General features: G+C 40.8%; 4 protein-coding genes across 4 annotated transcripts; 3 read left to right on the top strand and 1 right to left on the bottom strand.

Annotated features, from left to right (window-relative positions):
• Positions 1-72: 72 nt before the first annotated feature.
• On the bottom strand, positions 73-7979 carry samd8b (sterile alpha motif domain containing 8b). The gene is made up of 6 exons (XM_086196206.1): positions 7817-7979; positions 5176-5751; positions 4420-4515; positions 3738-3855; positions 3493-3643; positions 73-2437 (listed from the first exon to the last, which is right to left on the bottom strand). Exons 2-6 carry the CDS (start codon positions 5730-5732, stop codon positions 2133-2135), a joined length of 1227 nt encoding a protein of 408 aa, XP_086052332.1. The 5' UTR covers positions 5733-5751; positions 7817-7979; the 3' UTR covers positions 73-2132.
• On the top strand, positions 7664-9409 carry LOC147239735 (dual specificity protein phosphatase 13A-like). Its single transcript, XM_086196215.1, has 3 exons — positions 7664-8438; positions 8519-8736; positions 8830-9409. The coding sequence occupies exons 1-3, from the start codon at positions 8305-8307 to the stop codon at positions 9021-9023; spliced, it is 546 nt and encodes a 181-aa protein (XP_086052341.1). The 5' UTR covers positions 7664-8304; the 3' UTR covers positions 9024-9409.
• Positions 9410-11106: 1697 nt separating this feature from the next.
• Positions 11107-13172, top strand: LOC147239734 (dual specificity protein phosphatase 13A-like). The gene is made up of 3 exons (XM_086196214.1): positions 11107-11306; positions 11395-11612; positions 12012-13172. Exons 1-3 carry the CDS (start codon positions 11179-11181, stop codon positions 12221-12223), a joined length of 558 nt encoding a protein of 185 aa, XP_086052340.1. The 5' UTR covers positions 11107-11178; the 3' UTR covers positions 12224-13172.
• A 2815-nt stretch (positions 13173-15987) lies between these two features.
• Positions 15988-18667, top strand: LOC147239733 (dual specificity phosphatase 29). The gene is made up of 3 exons (XM_086196213.1): positions 15988-16182; positions 16997-17217; positions 17943-18667. Exons 1-3 carry the CDS (start codon positions 16025-16027, stop codon positions 18155-18157), a joined length of 594 nt encoding a protein of 197 aa, XP_086052339.1. The 5' UTR covers positions 15988-16024; the 3' UTR covers positions 18158-18667.
• The last annotated feature ends 292 nt before the right edge of the window (positions 18668-18959 follow it).

Below are 18959 nucleotides of genomic sequence, written 5' to 3'. Positions count from 1 at the left end.
TTGATTGAATTCATAGGTTTGTGCAGTGTGTGGAGAAAAAGAATTAGAAAGTAGTCTTTAATTTTTGCTTTTTAATGAGACATGTAACAAGTAATGTGGCTTTGCCGGAGCAAATAAACGTGCCGTCCTCACTACCGGGGGAGGAGATGTGTGGCAGCCTGTGAACTCCTTTCCAAATGCTCACGTTTCCCACATGCTTGAACCACCAAATCTATAATACCATTTCTACACCAGCGGCAAGTTTCCACCAATGAAATGAAGAGGCCAATCTGAAATCAACATTAAAAAGCACATTGTCTTTTAAACAAAAGATAGTTTTGAGCAACTGTAAACATTTTCACCATGTGCATGTTGCTTTAACTCTACACAGAATATAAAAATACCTATTGACATTTACAAAATGAAATAAATTAATACAAACAAACACATACAAACTTAAAGATCCCATTACAAACTATTCCTAAAGATTAAAGTCAGAATATTCAATTATCCGGGAAAACTCAAATTGTACATTAGTGTGAGCATTTGCACTGCCGTGAATGAAAAAGCACTACACAGCTATGCAACAGTAAATATGAAAAAAAAAATAAAAATTCTACACATGTAGTACAAATCAAGGTAATTGGCAAATTGAATCATATTTAAGACAGCTACACATTTTTGGCTGATTTCTTTCTATATTTGTCATTACAGGTACTGCAAGGGAAAGGCAAGCTGTGTTAACATAAATAAAGGGGCATGTTATAGCTTATATAATATAATGAGCCACAATAAAGTTTAATCTTACTTTGAGCTATAAAAAAAAGACTTTAACAATACTGTTGAAGATCTGCTTCTCAACATGGGAATCAATATATTGCCATGTAGCAAGAGTAATGCAAATCCTTTATGTATTGCTTTAACATTGGCCCATAGTTTTATTGGGATAAATTATAAACTGAAGCTGAAACAAAACATTCAAGAATCTAAACCTTGACATGACTGTGACGAAGGTTTGATATTGTTGGAATCACACTGGAAATGGTAACCTGCTCTACAGGATTATATTGCTGCCTGAGAATTTTGATCCTGTCGTGCAATCTAAATGCTCCTCGCCGACACGGTTTTAAAGGAACACACCGACCTTTTGGAGAATATATTTTTGCATGTTATCCTCCACAGGGCCAGACCGGAAGATGGCTAACCTTCTCTCCTCTGTGAGTGAATTAGGGAGCTGAGATCAACAGATGCCAGCTCACCGCTAGTTAGTTTGCTCAATGTATGGCAGTGAGTTGGAAGTGTTAGCATACCGCAGTCAAGTTATCAAATAAGCTTCAGGATCTTGGTTTGTCCAGAAACAATCATCCAGATCTCCTTAGACGTGATTACGAGGGGCAGTTGCCCGACAAAAGTTTTGTTTAGCAGAGTTTTCAGGTGATGAATAGGTTCAGACTATGCACCTGATTCTAAAATTAAAATATCTTGTAATTTTATATGATTTCATGACAAATGTTAAATATAAATCCCATTTCTATTAAGGCAAACTAAGGCCCCTTTGGAAAAAAATGAATTGGATGACATTTGATGGAGGTATGCTAACACTTCCCATCCAATATCGTTAACTGTGTTAAAGCTAATTAGCAGCAATTTTTCATTGTCATTGTGTGTCCCTTCTTCCTCATCTATCCTCTGATCTGGCTCTTGAGAGGGTAGCAAATAAACACATTTCCAAAGTAATTTTCATGTACCTTTAAGTCTGGAGGTACTGAAAAAAAGCAGTGATGCTAAGTGGAACAATATCCCTTTAGAAAAATCTAAGCAAATGTGATGCATCCCCATTGTGTTCTTTACTTTTCTTTTCTTTTCTTTTTTTTAATCAAGCAACAAGGAGGATAACAAAGCATTTAAGAAACACTGCAGGCAGGGTTTTCTTTACTCCAGCTCAAAACGGTGACATGGGAAGCAGGCGAAGAGCTCTAAAAATACAAGACGGTAGGGCTCGGTGTTTCCCAGCAGGACTTGGCACTGACAGGATCACATCAGTCATCTTTGTTGATGAGAATATCACACACACACTGCCTCAGTTGGCAACTTGACAAAGCAGACAAAACAGCACTGGCCTAAAAATTGTCTGACAGCAGCGGTGCTGATCATTATCCGATCAGCCTCCTCATCACAGCAGGTCTAGAGAAGGGCCAGCAGTACTCATTGGGCACAGGCCCGTTGACATTGCACTCAAAGAAAGAGAACATGGGGAACCAGATTCGAGCTCGTCGACTTTGCTGGTAGGCCCGAGTGTTGGCTAGAGTGTGGTAGTAGAGAAAGAGTCTAGTGGTAATGTAGAAAGCAATGAACACGTCGATGGAGTAGTGTTCATGTGCAGCCAGGATGAAGAAGATACCAAACAGATTGAGAACCCAGGACAACGTGTGAATGAAGTTCCAGCTTCGTGGGGTATCTGTTTGGAAATCAGATTGAGGTGATGAATGATCATTTTCACGACACCACTCAAATGAAGACTATTCTCATATCAAAAGGTGGTTTTCTGTCCGGTGTTTGAACTTCAGTTGTAGTACCAAAGACAAACTTTAGGTGGCAACAAAGGCACACTGTTTTCAAACTGGAATACCACCTCCAGGTCTGTCTTCCTCATGAGTAACCTTCTTATGTCACACCATTCAATAACAGGTCAAATGTTCTCATGACTTTCATCAATGAATGTGGACAAAAGCTACCACCTGCTGACCTTTTAATGATTATTCGAGTCTTCGTACTGAAAACAGAGGGTGCATCCAAAAAAAATGTTGTCTTAGGAGGGCTCATGGACTGTTCAAAAACATTCTACTTCCTGCCTACTGAGAAGCTTTTAAACTACCTCTTTGAGGTCACAGTTGAAGGTAGCATCTATGTTAAACATCTACCCTATCTTATAATTTATGTCTCATAAGTCTTTAAGCAAATAACTAACATTATCTCAGTTATGTAAGCTAAGTGCCCTAAAGGTATTCAAAAAATTAAAAGGCAAACCTAAACGGTGGGCCAGAGCTGGTTTTAGAAAATGCCTTAACTCATTGTGTCTATATAGTCAGCGAGGCCGCAGGGCCAGTTTCAAAAGAACTCAGAGTGTTTAACCAAACAAAGAAGATTTAAATAAGCCCATCATGACCCAAGACCATCTCCAAAACTGCTGGAAAAAGACATTACATGTATTTCTGAATTGAACATAACCCCTCGCAGACAAACATTTCTTTAAATCCTTAAAAATACCCTTATCACTCTACAATGAATTTAAACTCTGAATATAAAGCAAAGCCTGCAAATCTGCCCAGTTGGAACGTTTGATATTGGAGTGGGGATGGTATAAGTAGCAGTCTTGGCTTTTTTTTTTTTTTTGAGGATTAAATTGATGTATGATTAGTTTGTATTGGCTAGCCTTTTTACCCCCCCCCCCCAAAAAAAGATGGAGCAAACATGAAGAAAGGTTCTGAGGTCAATCGAAGAGGAAATACTCACATTCAGTGACAAAGAAGTTGAGCATGGTGAGGACGACAGTGTGACCACTGAACATGTAGTCGCCGCACGTATGCACTCCTGTCAGTGTCATGCCGAAACCACTCCAGATGGCCACAGCCCGCTGCAGCTTGGCCCACATGTCACCGTATATCTAGAGGCACAGCAGAGAAGATGCTAACACGCTGCTCTGTTGAAGAGATGACAAGTTAAAGATGTCACGTATGAAAAATGGATCAATGTGTTACCTTTCCAGAGCACTGTAGGTGCTGTCCTGGTACTGACAGGGAGGTGACAAACATGGTGATGCAGCGCAACATAAACACCGTCCCCATGAGGCTGCACATGCGGCGCAGAAGGATGGACCTAACAATCATCAAGGACATTTATCCTGGGTCTTCCATTGTCCAAACATACAGCACTGCTTACCCCATAAAGTGTATTTTGCCTTTCAAGTACTCCCCAATATGCGTTCTGTGCATTTTTTTTTTCTTCTTACAGACTCCAGAGTGCAGAAAGAACCAGTCATGTATATTTAGCTTGACGCTACTGGCAACTGATGGCTGACGACAATAAAACTGCCAAAAAACATCCGTTTAAGGACTATCAAACGCTTCATCCAGTATAAGCTACTTCTTTATCCACAAACTCAACAATCCACACACTTTCATTTGAACTTAAATATGTAGAGGAGTGCGAAGGAGTTGGTTCAACTGAATGCACCAGCTGGTCCCACTCTGCGCTACTGTGAATGAGCATCAAACCAGAAGGGTTACTGTTCATTCGTTTTTAAGACTTCCATTTCTGAGTATTTGAAAGGTAAGATACACTTTTTGGGTGAGGTACTGTATAACTTCAAGGGACACACTGTGCATATTTGATGGACATGATATCCTCTGTGTCATACACCGATGGGAAAGACGACTGTACCTGTGTTTATGCAGGAGCAGAACCAGCAGCCAGATGTTACACAGGATGACGCCACTTGCTTCAGCCATGGCAAACGCCCATGGTATTCTAGGTACGCTGTTGGGGGAAAAGGGGATTACGTGCTGAAGTTACTGATCAGTTAGTCATCAAATGTTTAATCTCCTCATGATTTATCAAGCTAACACTTTGAGTATTTGCAGGATCTACTTTCTTTATATACTTAAATTCTTGGTTGACTGTTTGGATTCGAGAGGCTGCTTATATATGTCATGTTTGCCTCTTGTTCCAACACTGCCTGAAAATATGCACCTTGTTTTCTACACAAAAAAAACCCACGAGATTATCTTTGGGACATCTGGAACCAGCCCTGACAGCCTGCCTCAACACGTTTCCCCAAACACACAAAAGGCATTTCCCCAAAATCAATTCCCAGAATACTCAAAGACATTCCATGAACAGCTCCAAGCTGGTCATAACAATGCTCCAAATAATAAGTAGGTCACTTTAAAAGACTCTCAAAGATTTCTCTGAACCAGATCACCCCATCAGGAACATGTGAGGACAATAATAGAAACATGGAAGGAGGCCGATTGTAATGTCCAGCATCTGCTGTGATGTTCTGCCAGCTGATAAAAGGGGTTTTTTGTTTCAATCTCTCTCCAGGGCTTTTCAGCTAAGTAATGTTTTTGTTGTTTTACAGGTCAGAAAAATAAGGCTTAACAGAGTCTTAACACTAAACTGGGCTCATAAACTCACCTGTCTAGGAAAATATCTGGCAGTGGAGGGTACGTGCGCATGTCAGGCACCCTCTCATGCACGATGACCATGACGAAGGATGTGAACCCAAACACAAACACTACGTAAATGGAGCTTAGCACCGTCTTCCAGTACTCAGGATCCAGGCGCCGTGTCTGCTGCTTGTACTTCCCATTAGTGTACTGGTGGTACTCCTCTCCCACAGGGGCCGTGTCAGTGCTGTCACAATCTCTGCCTGGGTCTCCGTTACACAGCCAGTCTAAACTGCCTCCAGAGCCTGTCGGAGAGTGGCCGTCAAAGGGAAGACCCAGCTCCTCTAACACGTCCATGTTCTGTTTCTGGAGCTTACGGATGGACACCATCAACCGCTTGATGTCTCCCAGCACCTTGAGCTCCAGAGGTGGTGAGCGGAGGTCATACTCGCTGAGGGCAAGCAGACTGGTGCCGTCCAGTCGGTGCTTATAGCACAGCAGGTCCACATAGTCACAGAAACCCTCTTCCTTTAACCACTTGGCCACGTGTTTGGGCGTCCAGCGACGGACACTCAGTTGGGTCATTTCCTCCTCACTCTGAAAGCTGCAAAAGAACAGAAACATAAGAGTTCTCCGCTATAATCAGTATCAGTTCCTTATTGACTTCCTCACCAACCAGAGAATCTTGGGAAGTCGAATATTAATTCCCACTGAATCAGCAGTACACACCATGTCTGCCACATAGATACTAAACAACTTTACTCGACCACAAAGTTGGTGATGAACAACATCAACGACCTACTGCTTTAGCAGTACTCAAATCAATCAAAACACAGTGTTTGTTACCAATTCACACACAGATTATTACACTCGTGGCGAAGTCTGCCTTGCAGTGTCTTCCCCAGGGACACATGAAACAGCCTCTAGAGGCTGGGACTGAACCTGTAACCTTCTGATTACTGAATACTTACATAAAGCAGAAGTCTGATGCACACCAAGTGTTTTAAAAAGGTGCAGATAACTAGAATTGGAAGTTCTTATCAGCCTCAAATTTCACTCCACTCCAAACTAGCCACATGTGAAAGGCATGACAACCAGGAGAGGGGTGGGGTTAAAGAAAGGCCATACATCAGAGTGTAACCCTGGAAACACTTGTTGGTCCATCTGTGAGCCTTTATTATCAAAGATCTGGGAATCTTTTTAAAGATACCTTAAAAAGAATTTTACCAAATAAAACAGAATAGCCCTGGAGTCACAAAGGTTGAAGATTCCTAACTATTTCCCAATCATCCAGTGGAAACAGACTCCATCAAAAATCAGCAACTTTGCAGCTTAACAGCATTGAGACATACAAGTCTATAACAAAATTGTGACATCTCTGGAACCCAATGACCCTCTACAAAGTTGAGCAAGCTTTTACCAGAAGTAACGTGCTTTCCTCTTGTTTATCTGCCTTTGCAGATTACAAAGATAGTCAACATTAATAAATCCAGTTACCCTCTCAAGGGAGGAGCAACTGTTTATGTTATTGAACATTAATACCACATGATGGAGGTATCAAGGGCCTGGAATATTTCCACTCAAAACACTTATCCTTGTGAGTCCTTCAAATGAATGTCTTTTCAAATTTGCCAACTTAGATCTAAGACCAAACTTTGGTTATCTGATATCTGTGTATCAAAACACAGTTCCTCTATTCCTGATCTGATATCCCATCATTACTTATCTAAGGAGACATTTACAACTAAATGTAACTTGGTTTTAAGAAGAACATATTCCTGAAAAGGAGGCATTTGGTTAAGGGGTTTTGTTGGTTAAGGGAACTAAAACCTAATAAGTCATTTTTTCATTCTTCTTCTCAAATCCTGAATTTTTGTCATTTGCTAATGTCAATGCTCCTCATTTCTGAAATTCATACACACTAAAGGACTTACTCAGGCCTTGATTTAGTCTTAAAAAGTCCCACTGTGTACGAATTTTTAAAAAATCGTAGGATTGAAAGCCCGATTACAACATCTAGAGTTGTTTGTAGATCATTATAGAGATCAGATCAGAAGACATAATGCTAGATGAACTATACTGAGGGCTCGCATTCACCCTTAAAAATGGAAAAAATCTAAACTTTAGTCAGTTTGGGAAATTAAAACGTAACCGATGTGCTTGACAGAAACAGGTAAGAATTGACAAAAACAAAAAAAAAACCTGTGCAAATTGAGGATAACATTGTTCATTTTAGAATCAAATTTAAAATATATGAAAATCTTACTCAGAAAGTCTGCTACCCAGATTATCACGGTGTTTATGAGCATTTAAACAGCTTGAATCAACGTTAACGAGGCAGTGACAACTGAAAAATGTCACCTTATCTTGACTCAATTCAAACAATAACGTTATCTCTGCAATTACCCGCAATACTCTCTTATAAAGGGGTGAAAGCATTGACTGATATTATTTATTCTAATTCCGAGGAAGAAGGCAAACTTCCTAAAAGGACAAAAAAAAAAAAAAAAAAACTGTGTACACTCACACCCCTGGAAAACGAGAGCATCATCATCATCTCGTCTATCACAACACTCCCCGGGACAGGAGGCTAATTTAGTTCTACCTGACGTTAGCTAGCAGGTCGTTTGCTAGCTTAGTACATTCGGGCGCTCTTTCCGTTCACTCACCCGGGCCGAGATGTTACAGGAGACGACGTGGACACGTTTCTGCCCAGCTAGCTATTTGGCATCTCACAAGAATGTGAAGAACTCTTGGTACAGTTGACAGTAATAACACGGAGCTCGTTGGAAATCATTGCGCGCTGGCTTGTCGCCTGCTAGCATTGTTGATAACACAGGGGGGTAATGTGTAGAAAAGCTGCGCACGTAAATTCAATTACATAGGGAGCGCTGCTTGAAAATAGCGACACTCTGTGGTACAAAGTTGGTACTGCAGCGTGTTGAATTTTTCTGCGTTTTGAAGGTAAAAATCAAATCAATGTGTTTAAGACCAGAAAATAAGCAAATGTGTTTGAATATAAATGTTTCTCCTATAGAGGGATTTTGAACTCAAGAAGCACAACATTTAGAATATGGGTCGCAGTTTAATTTTAGACCAACACCTGTCAGTGTCAGTTTGGCCTTAAGTTTGAAGGAAAGAAGAAGAAATCTTTCAAATGTTTGAAAAGGATAATCTGGAGGAAGCTCCTGCCACTCCGTCTGTGAAAGATTTGGTTAAAGTTTTGTATGGAGGAAAACGGTTCGGCAATCATGTGGATGAAGTTTGGCCTAATTTATTCATTGGCGACATGTAAGTATTTTAGCATCATGTCAGATGTATATTTGATTGTATTTCCTCATGTTTGAGATTGAGCCTTTCTTGGTGTGCAGGTCGGTAGCCAATGATCGCTACAGCCTGTGGAAGCTGGGAATCACTCATGTTGTGAATGCAGCTCACGGGAGGATGTACTGTCAGGGGAGTCATGACTTCTATGGATCTTCTGTTGATTATTATGGAGTAGCGGCAGACGACTCACCATCATTTGACCTCTCTCCCTATTTCTTTCCCTCCGCCGAGTTTATTCAGAATGCACTTAGCACGGCTGGTGGTAAATTTTCATTGAATATCAATTATTTTTTTGTCATTCACAGTGTGTTTTGGGTCAAATGTAATCTTCTTCTTCTTTTTTTTCCCACACCAGCCCGGGTGTTCGTCCACTGTGCTGTAGGAGTGAGCAGGTCTGCATCGCTCGTCCTGGCATATTTAATGATCCACCAACACTTCACCCTCCTGGAGGCCATTGATAAGGTCAAAGAGCGAAGGTGGATTTTCCCAAACAGAGGATTTCTCAAGCAGCTCCGGGCTTTGGATTTAATATTGCAAAAGGCACGATGACTTCCCAGCAGATGAATTGCGACAGAACCTCTTATCCACCAAAACAAACCAAGGATTCAGAGGCCGCCAGGGGAGGGAGACGCTGTTCTTTCTCTCCAGTTGCTTTCAAGAGCTGTTTTGAATCAAGTGTCATTTCCCTGACACTTGTGACGTGCTTGATGTGAATCACACTAAGTTTCACGGGATATTGACCCTGATATTAATATGAGATCAGTGTACTTAACTCGTCCCTTGGGTAAACTTCATTTTTCACACTGGATATGAGATCAGCTTATTCAACCTCGGCTCATGTGAAGAAGGAAAGAAGGTGCATTAAATTTTCATGTCTTTGCATGTTTCCTCTGAATTTTGATAGAACTTTTTTCTTTTTCTGCATTCACTGGAACTACGACAAATGCTATCACATTTGAATCTGTTAATTCATGTTATTGGCATGCCCCCAATAAAATCGTTTTACACTCGTCTATGAAGGATTTTTGTTAAAAAAAAGACACTTAACTCAAAAGCATATAAATGAAGCAGTAACTGCAAACAAAAATTAAATCAACAAATTGGAAAAACTGTGTACATTTCAGTATTACAAAGGCCCCTTGTATTTTAGATTTTCTGCGAGCATTTACTTAAAGATGTCTCAAATTTGTGTGTTATAATAGTAGTGGCAGTAGTAGTAGTAGTAGTAGTAGAATTGGTAGAAGCAGTAGTGGTACTGCAACTTCTGAAGCATTTTACAGACCATATTTCACTGCAGGAAGTTCCACACTGCATCACAATGGCAAGACGAAAATCAAAGGAAGGAAGGAGGGAAGGCAGAGTGTTAGAACCCTTCAAAGAGGATATTGGAGGTTTATTTAAGTATTAACGTATTAATATTAATGTCAACGTATTAATACACACTTCAGGTATTCGCTCATGCTACATGAGTGTTTGCTCTACTTGGGCATCCAATTACTGCCTGTAAATGCTAAATAGGGAGAATTGCATTAAAAATTTAAAAAGCAGACCAATTTTCTCAGTTGGTCTTGTAGTAAACCGTCTGTCCGCCACAGATTAACTGCAAGAGTTTTGTTTTTTTTCTCTCTTTTTAGTCCCAAGACATTTCATTGTTCCAGTCGTTGTCTGGGCATTTTTATATCATGGAGTCAATTGCTGGGGAAAAAAAAGAACAAAAAACCCGTGATTTTGTCTGATTATCTTTGAATCCCAATAATCTGATTTGGCTTTGCTGCGATGCAGGTGACAAATGACTATGACAGATTAAACCAGGTTCTTTTGTGAAATACCGGTGCTTTAAATCACCAAAAACATCTGAGTTTCCAGATGCTCTGCAAGAACAACAACAAAAAAAGATGAAGCCTGATGAATCATCTGGAATTAATTAGAAAGTGACTTTAAAAAAAAAGACGTTCCCAAACATCCTCACACTCAGGAACACACTCTTTACCCAAGTGGGATTTGCTCACACACACACACACACACACACACACACACACACACACACACACACACACACACACACACACACACACACACTGACTTGATTCATCAATAAACAGAAGCAGCACTTAAAATAATCAATCAATAACTGTCTCCAGGTCAAAATGACCCGCAGACATTCATCGATCGGTTACATCCACATGTTCCATTGGCATTCACGGCCGTGTTCATAGCAGGAGAGGAAGATTAGTTTTATTTTTGTTTTAATTCCTAAATGATTGACCTGCAACATAACAGGAGGATGCTGGAGCTCTTTACCAAACTAGTCATGCTGGAGCAGATAACTAACTGTTGTTCTATAAATGCTGCATTACACTGAGCTCCCTCTGATCCGGTAGAAGCAATCTACTTAAACATTTGCCCATAATTACACCCAATTATCGCTGCTTTGTGCGAGGATTCATCTCTGTTTGAGGCTTATTAAATCAAAGTCCCACCGCGATGTGAAAAGCAGAGCCTGTGTTTGTTGTTCTGCCTTCTGCACGAGTAAGACTACACGCTAGGTTAAGCACTAAATTGGGTAACTGTCCAGTGACGGCAGATAAACACCTGCTTGTACAGATCATCCTGAAGCCGGAGTAGACTGGAACCGCTTTAATACAACAAACATTTGGGCCCGCAATCGATCCAAGACGGAAGGAGGATTTCATTTAGAGTTAAAATGTCATCGTTGAAAGGGAAGAGAAAAGAATATCCGACTATGAAGGAACTGCAGCAGATTTTGGACTCGTGTAAACTGCACCTACATCAAATAGACGAGGTCTGGCCAAAGATATACATAGGGAATGTGTAAGTATGACATGCTTCCTGCAGTGAAATGTGAAATCTGTTACAGTATTGTGCTCTGAAGCTTTTTCTGTCTCTTTGTCTTGCTTAGGGCAGTAGCCCAAACCAAGACCACCTTGCAGAAATTAGGTATAACTCATGTTTTAAACGCTGCTCACTCCAAGCAAGGCAGCATAGGGAACCAAAGCTTTTATGGCAACGACATTGAGTATTTTGGCATTCCAGCAGACGACTCCACACACTTTGATCTGGATATTTACTTCCAGCCTGCAGCCGATTTCATTCATAAAGGTCTGAAGTCACCTGATGGTAAGAATGCTCAAGACTTCTTTTTCCCCCATGTCATGACATCTCTTATAAACTCACATATATATTATTATATAAACCTCAACATAGCACGAATTATAAGCATCTTTTCGGTTCTAATAAAGTCTTACCTTGCAGAATTTAAGTCTATATGTGACCATGGAGGAATCAAGCAGAGGATGATGTTGGGATTAAAGAGACAGTCAGGCTCCGTCTGGCAAAAAAGACCCTTAAATGAACAAAGGCAATGAATTGTGGGAACTATTTTTAGCTCACAGCAGTAAAAAAGAAAGACCGCCGAGTGAGACGGGCAGTCATGTATGATATTAATAAGGCCTCTGCTCTCACTAATCCCACTCACTAATAAGACTGAGGCCCACATCTTCCTTGTCTGTTCTTCAGGGAAAGTTCTGGTGCACTGCATCATGGGAATGAGCCGGTCATCAACCTTGGTGTTAGCGTACCTCATGATCTACCATCAACTCCCGCTCAAACAGGCTTTACAGAGATTGATCCAGAAGAGAGCCATCTACCCCAACAGGAATTTCCTGGCATTGCTGCTGGATCTGGATCTGCAGTTGAACAGGAAAAAGAAAACCTGTCAGATTTTGTAATTCAGAGATGTTTGTGGCTCAGGGTGAAATGCCTTGACGGTTATTGACTGTCCTGAAATGTGGTTCAGACATGTTTTGTATGTTCAGGACGACTCAGAATCTTGAATTAATGACACTCACTCATAACTCACTTCCATTTTTAGCACTTTTATAAACTATTTTTAAGACTCTGATCGCCTTCCGGTCGTTAATGTTAGACGAGAAATGCAATGCTTCAAGCTAAATATTTGCTAATTAAAATGCTAACACTACAGCGACGTGACTAAATACATGATTCTGCATACACACCTCAGCAGAAGGAGTACTACGGTGGTGGAGACATGAAACCGTTGATTTTAGGTTCAAACCAGCTGATTTTTTTTTTCAGTTTTGGCCCAGTAACCGTGACGTAACCACCAAATCTCCCACAGCCCTGCAGTCTTACGGAACTTCAGCTTTTTCTATTCTTCCATTTTCCGTTCTTTGTGTTTGTGCACGCGCTGTTGTGATGTTTAAGCTAATTTAACTTAGCTACACGGAATCACGTTAGCTTGTTTTCGCGCACTTCCGCCGTTTTAGCTTCGTGGGATACGGAAGTCACCTGGAAACCATATTCAAGCATCCCGACTTAGAAATACGATTTCAAACCAGCTACAAAGGTGGTTTGGATCTGGTTTGTTGAAATCAGATTTGGGTTTTCTCGTCTGGTCAGTAACACTTAATTTCTGGGCATTGATCTTGTTTTCTTTATGTTATATAAGATGCAAATGATTGCAGATCAAACACAAACTGTGTGAAGTAAACAAAAGTAATGATGATGTGATCGTCAGATTTGTTTTGACTCGTTATATCAGACACATTTTGTCTTTTGCCTCTTATTTTTTGCCAGTTGCCTGTGTGTTTCTCAGCCCTTCACTTCATATTACAGCAGAACGGACCAAATATCCTGTTGAAAAAAAATGTGAATTTGCGTCTCAGAAGACACTCAAAGTCAAGACAGTAATAAATCTACAGCTGATTTTCCGACTTCTGTCTTCGCTGTGTGAAATGTCTTTGCTGTGTCTGCCAAGTTGGTTGATTTGATCACAACTGCACATCCAAAATGCTTTTTTTTTCTCTTCTCTTTTCTTTTAAACTGTCCATGAAAACATTTTTGGGAATATTAGTTGTGTCAAACACACACATGTATCTAATACTTGAAAGCAGTGATTTCCCAGGCAATTTCCTGCAAACACACACAGGAATTTGCGCTAGAAACACTTAAATGAACACTGAATGTCTGAAAATATCCTGATGGGGAAACAGCTACAAGAGAAATACTACAGTTTTTTGCATTTTATCTCCACGATAAAAAGAAAAGAATTGTTTCTAGAAATGTGTTCATCTTCCTGCAGCTGTTTATTTTATGCTTTAGTTGACGTTGAATATGTCCTTCAGTTTTCTGCGCCCACTGAGTGAATAAAGAAAACATAAACTAAAAACAACAACAACAACAACAACAACAACAACAACAACAACAACAACAACAACAAACCAGAAATGCTGGAAAGAAGAATCTCAAAAAAATGGTGCCAGACTCTGAGCACAGCAGCTGTTGAAAAAGCCGTGTCCTTTCCTCCCTCCTGTGCTGGTAGCTCGGATAACCTTTAAGGAATGCTGAAGATGATGCCAGAATTATTTTGGGCCCAGATTCAGATGTTAAAATAGCAAAAAAGGTTGCAGGGTAGATTACCAAGGAGAACACAGACACTCCCGCTGTCGACCTACATGTAGCTCTTATACATTGAGACCTGGAAAGCAACGTTTCCGGCCAAGGCAAGTGTATACTAACAGCCTGTTACTAAGATTCTATATATTTCATATGTGTACTTTGTTTTAAACCTGGCTACAGAATCATTGTAATACTGTTTGGGAGGTAAACATGTTGAAGATAACTGATGGATCACTACGCTCTCTCTTTTACATTAATTTTTCCAGACAAATGCAGACAAAGCACATCTGAAAGGCTAAAGAGAGGAGTGTAATTCATAAAACCCACCAAGTAGAAGCCTGGAGGCGATAAAAAAGCCATTTTTATTTGCCCTCCATGTTAACCATGGGCACTTTCCCATACATAGCATCTTTAATTACACAGAAGTAGAGCAGGAAAGACAGGTTAGCCTAAGGGGGAGGCTCTGAAAAGCAGCGCTGCAGCTCAACATGTGCACCAGGGAAATCAGTTCTCTACCCCAACTGTGGGAGGGAGGGAAGGCTTGTACTTATGGATCAATGAGGAGAAAGAGGAGCCTCCAGGTACATGTTGTACACACTGCTTTCCAGACCCACACATGTTGGGTCCGATGCTAGCTTTTCCTTCTTCTTCTTCTTCTTCTTCTTCTTCTTCTTCTTCTCCTTTTTTTTAATGCATTCACACGTGTATGCATCCGTGAAGTTGCAGGATGGATAACGCCATCATGATGTTTGAGTGAACTTTCATTTGCCACAGCAGCTTATAACAAAAGGTCAGTGAAACAGATTTGCTTTAAATGACTCGTCCCTGAGGACACAGCGAACCCGACGCCATATTATACCTCCGACAATGCAAATACGAAGCAGATCTGCCATTGGTTTCTTTACTGTAACAATGCATACACATCCCTTGTATGCCCCACCCCCCCCCCACCACCACCACCACCACCCACCCCCCCAAGCCGGGAGCATAGTCTCACGTCTGCCTAAATGGATGCTAATATATACAATATGCATTGTATAAGTCTCTAGACCCCAGAGTATAAATTGTAAATGCACAGGTTATACTTGCCCGCAGGAAATGAAAAGCTGATGTTTACAGGCCTTGAATACCAATTTTCTGTATCTCTGGAGATAAAAAAAAAATCTACCAAGCTACTGAACTGTGGATAAAATAATGAGAGCATCATAAGGTCATTCAACAATTGTGTGTTCCTGTGCCACTATGGAGTGCATTTACAGTCATAATTAGAGTCTATATTTAAAGGCTACAAACCTGTACGACTCGTGTTTTAATTAGCACCCCTCGTTCTGATCCCACACCGTTTCTCCCTCGTCGTGACCTGAGATGATTCGTTTCAGTAAACGTGAAAACAGCAGGATTATTTCGCAGTCGGGGTAAAATCTGACGCTGTTTCCCACCACTTTGATGATTTTAATGTCCTAAAAGTGTCAAATTCTTTAGTTGCAAAATGTAAAATGTGCTGCTTTTCATCTGAAATGGTGGAATATGTATTTTTACTCAAGTGTTGTGCTAAAGTACAATGTCAAGGTATCTCTACTTTATTTGAGTATTTATATTTTTAGGGAACTTTGTAATTTTAATGCACTACATTGATCTGAACCTTGATAGTTACCAGTTACTTTGAAGATGAAGATTTTGTCTGAAACATTTCACACAACTTGATGAGGATGATTTTAAATCTGAAGCGGTCAACTTCAAAAGGATATAATACACAAATCTTTTGATACTTAAGTAAGCTCAGTAGGAAGTACTCTCTTATCTGTGCATTTCTATTTCTATTCAAGTAAAAAGGACTACATGCATCTACAACCACTGGTTTCTCCCACAGCGCCCGAGGTTGATGCTCAGACCAGGAAAACCTAAGTTAAGGCCAATCAGTCAGTCAGTCACTGAGCGGTTGCTAAGCTAGATGAAGCATTGTGATTGGATGATGTCAGTGATGGCGATGTCTCAGTCTAGACATCCAGGCGCTAGTGAATAAAAGTGGGCGTGTGGCTTTCACCATATTCATACCTGTTACTGTGACAGGTGGTTAAAAGCCGGAGCGGAGCAGAGCGGAGCATCCAGACATGCCCAGAGGCCTCAGCTGTTTAGCAAAGCTCGATCAGGGGTCTGACGACAGGTATGAGACCCCCCCAGCTTCAGAGCTCCAGAGGCTGATGTGGACAAGGAGAGAGACCAACAACCATCTGGATGAGGTCCAGCCAGGGATCTACATAGGAGACAAGTAAGACTGGAGTAACAAAGTTGTTTTGTGGAAAGATAAAGTGAAAAAAAACCCACAATTGTATTCATAATATTAAAGGGACAGTTCACCCAAAAATGTAAAGTCTGGCATAGGTGATGTTTTTATAAAAAAAAATTGGCATGCTCAGGCTTCACAATACTTGGATTACTTTAGATGAGCAGCATGGAGATATTTAATGGTTTTACTATGTACTTTTTTTACATTTGAAAAATTTGAAATTGAAATTGAAATTGTTTGAAATTGGTCTCCCTTCACTTCCAATGTATGGCAAGGTTACTGCAACGTCTTTTATTCTGAAACTCCAACGGTGTTTTGTGGATTTAAAAAATTCTTTCCACTTTCCATTGGCATGAGTGTAAATAGATGATGGGTGAAGCTTCATTTTTAGGGGAACTACCCCTTTAAGTGCCTATGATTAATAGAATTTAACATCTAAATGGATGTGAGATGTAAATATTAGCATATAAACAATGTTGCATATTAATGAACTTGATGAGCCAGATACACACACACACACACACACACACACACACACACACGCACACACACTCCTGTTAATGCCAAAGCTAGCCTCCAATTAGCGTGTTATTGTTCTGTGTCCACGCTAATATACGAGCATAAATATAAAAAAGGCAACCAGTAACATATTTTTTAACGAGACCAAGTGCTACATAGAAAATGTTTCAATTAATTTCTTGCCTATAATTCAATATGTCACAAGTATAACAGTTTGAAACAGTTCCGAAGCAACACAACCTCGTCTTTGACAGCTAACTATGCGTTGTCTCTTCAGATATGCAGCCACAAACAAGAGGACCCTCCAGGCCCACCACATCACCCACGTGCTCAATGCTGCTGATGGCAAGTTCAACGTGAACACGGGGCCCAGCTTCTACCGGGACACCAAAATCACTTATCATGGCGTTGAAGCTTTCGACATGCCATCCTTTAACTTGACCCCCTTCTTTTACCCAGCGGCCGATTTCATCAGGAACGCTTTGATCTCGCCCACAGGTGAGAAGCTCGCTGAAATTTCGACACGTTAACACGAGGAAGACATCTTTTTCTACGAGGCGAGGTAGAAAAACGTGTGTCAGTCATTTCCCATTACAGCGGTTGTATTAGTCATTAAAATGCAAATCAATCACTAAACATAATATCAAGCTAATATCTCCCCACCCCCCCATGGTAATCGTCTCATAGGCTCAGACCTTGGCCGGGAAAATTGGTTTTAAATGGATTGCCCTGGTAATTTGTAAGCAACACTTTCATTGGACATGGAAATTACACAATTATGTTTGTGGCCTGTGCCTGCCTGGCCTGTTATGCAAAGTGAAGTCAGTATCTGACATGACAGTAATAAGATGAAGCCTCTTCCTTCACATGCTGGCTGATCAGGGGCTCCAGTGTGTGGCGGGGCCAACAGTAATCCCCCGCAGAAATACACAGACGCCAAGACAGTTCAATTACGCGCTCCTGTGCGCCCTAATCCTCAGGCCCGATAAGGAACCAGGGATTACCGTGTGTAGAAACATTTGATGCGACATTGTTGAAAACTTTTAGTCAGGAGTTAGAAGTACTCCTCACTGTGATGTGCACGACGTTTAATCCACAAAGGGGTAACAAATTAGACAGAATAAAGTTCACCACAATAATCCAGTTGTTGCACGGTTGTAAATAAGAGTCACGGAGCTTGTTGAGGAAGGCTGAGCTGATCCACGCTTTCTGCTGATCGCTAGGAAAAGTTTTCGTCCACTGTGTCATGGGTATCAGCCGCTCGTCCACCTTGGTCCTGGCCTACCTCATGATCCACAAGAACATGACGCTAGCGGAGGCCATCAAAGCTGTCAGCGCTAACAGGAACATCTCACCCAACGCTGGATTCCTGGAGCAACTACGAGAGCTGGACAAAAGCCTGCACGGATCATCCAGGAGCTTCAATGGACGGACATAAATACCATCCGTCAGTCCACTCAGTGAGAAACGCAGCTTCAGCCGAGTTCGAAACAGATTTTACAATGAAGAAATAAACGTAAAAACCTACTTTTCGTCTTTTCTTTGAGAGATACCTCCGGGACTTCCACTTGAGTGAAGAAATTCATTTGCATCCTGTTTTTATGCAAAGCTAACTGCTCCAACTCTTGCTTTAGGTATATTAAAATACAAACAGAAATCAAAGAGGGGTATCCTTCTCCAAAAATATTTATAAAAGTAAAAACCTGAAAAAATAATTGCCAAACATGTTGGTTTCGGACTCATAATGAACACTGAAATACTTGTTGACTGCAGAATTTAGGACCAATCCAGCGAGATCTTCTGTTTGTAGCTTTGTATGTTTTAAATTCTGTACGTTAGACAGAAACTGTGATATGATGAGGAAGCTTGATGTGATTGCTTGAAAACATTTGATTCTTGTACATGTTTACCAGTATGACATTTTGTACTGATATCAGCCCTAACAAATGACCTGGATTGCCAACTTGCACTCACGCTCAAATGAAGAGGGTGGTGTTTGTTGTATACGCCATTAAAAAGGCAAAAATCATGCATCATGATTTCCCTTTTTACTTTCATTAAAGAAGCTAAGTTGGTAAGATTTGGCGGCGAGGAGGTCATGTTTTCTGTGGCGTTTGCTTGTCTGTGTGTCTGCAGGATTATGCTAAAAAGTCTGATTATTTAATCAAACATGGTGGTGGTGGTGGTGGAGGTGGTGTGTGTGTGTGTGTGTGTGGGGGGGGGGGGGGGGGGGGGGTCAG

Source organism: Aulostomus chinensis, chromosome 23 (genome assembly GCF_037954235.1).
Source record: "Aulostomus chinensis isolate RoL2024-O1b breed Wild chromosome 23, RoL_Achi_v1.0, whole genome shotgun sequence".
NCBI classification, from domain to species: domain Eukaryota; kingdom Metazoa; phylum Chordata; class Actinopteri; order Syngnathiformes; family Aulostomidae; genus Aulostomus; species Aulostomus chinensis.
Note: the sequence above shows the minus strand (reverse complement) of the source record. Positions and strands in the feature narration are given on the sequence as shown.

What these genes read in the sequence shown, in the direction of transcription:
- samd8b (XM_086196206.1), bottom strand. Translation starts at nt 5,732, where the DNA reads ATGACCCAACTGAGTGTCCGTCGCTGGACGCCCAAACACGTGGCCAAG. An exon ending in CCAGATATTTTCCTAGACAG is followed by an intron (nt 4,516 to 5,175) that starts GTGAGTTTATGA and finishes TTCCCCCAACAG; the next exon opens with CGTACCTAGAATACCATGGG. An exon ending in ACCTACAGTGCTCTGGAAAG is followed by an intron (nt 3,644 to 3,737) that starts GTAACACATTGA and finishes CTGTGCCTCTAG; the next exon opens with ATATACGGTGACATGTGGGC.
- LOC147239735 (XM_086196215.1), top strand. Translation starts at nt 8,305, where the DNA reads ATGTTTGAAAAGGATAATCTGGAGGAAGCTCCTGCCACTCCGTCTGTG. An exon ending in AATTTATTCATTGGCGACAT is followed by an intron (nt 8,439 to 8,518) that starts GTAAGTATTTTA and finishes CTTGGTGTGCAG; the next exon opens with GTCGGTAGCCAATGATCGCT. An exon ending in TGCACTTAGCACGGCTGGTG is followed by an intron (nt 8,737 to 8,829) that starts GTAAATTTTCAT and finishes TTCCCACACCAG; the next exon opens with CCCGGGTGTTCGTCCACTGT.
- LOC147239734 (XM_086196214.1), top strand. Translation starts at nt 11,179, where the DNA reads ATGTCATCGTTGAAAGGGAAGAGAAAAGAATATCCGACTATGAAGGAA. An exon ending in AAGATATACATAGGGAATGT is followed by an intron (nt 11,307 to 11,394) that starts GTAAGTATGACA and finishes TGTCTTGCTTAG; the next exon opens with GGCAGTAGCCCAAACCAAGA. An exon ending in AGGTCTGAAGTCACCTGATG is followed by an intron (nt 11,613 to 12,011) that starts GTAAGAATGCTC and finishes TCTGTTCTTCAG; the next exon opens with GGAAAGTTCTGGTGCACTGC.
- LOC147239733 (XM_086196213.1), top strand. Translation starts at nt 16,025, where the DNA reads ATGCCCAGAGGCCTCAGCTGTTTAGCAAAGCTCGATCAGGGGTCTGAC. An exon ending in GGGATCTACATAGGAGACAA is followed by an intron (nt 16,183 to 16,996) that starts GTAAGACTGGAG and finishes TTGTCTCTTCAG; the next exon opens with ATATGCAGCCACAAACAAGA. An exon ending in CGCTTTGATCTCGCCCACAG is followed by an intron (nt 17,218 to 17,942) that starts GTGAGAAGCTCG and finishes GCTGATCGCTAG; the next exon opens with GAAAAGTTTTCGTCCACTGT.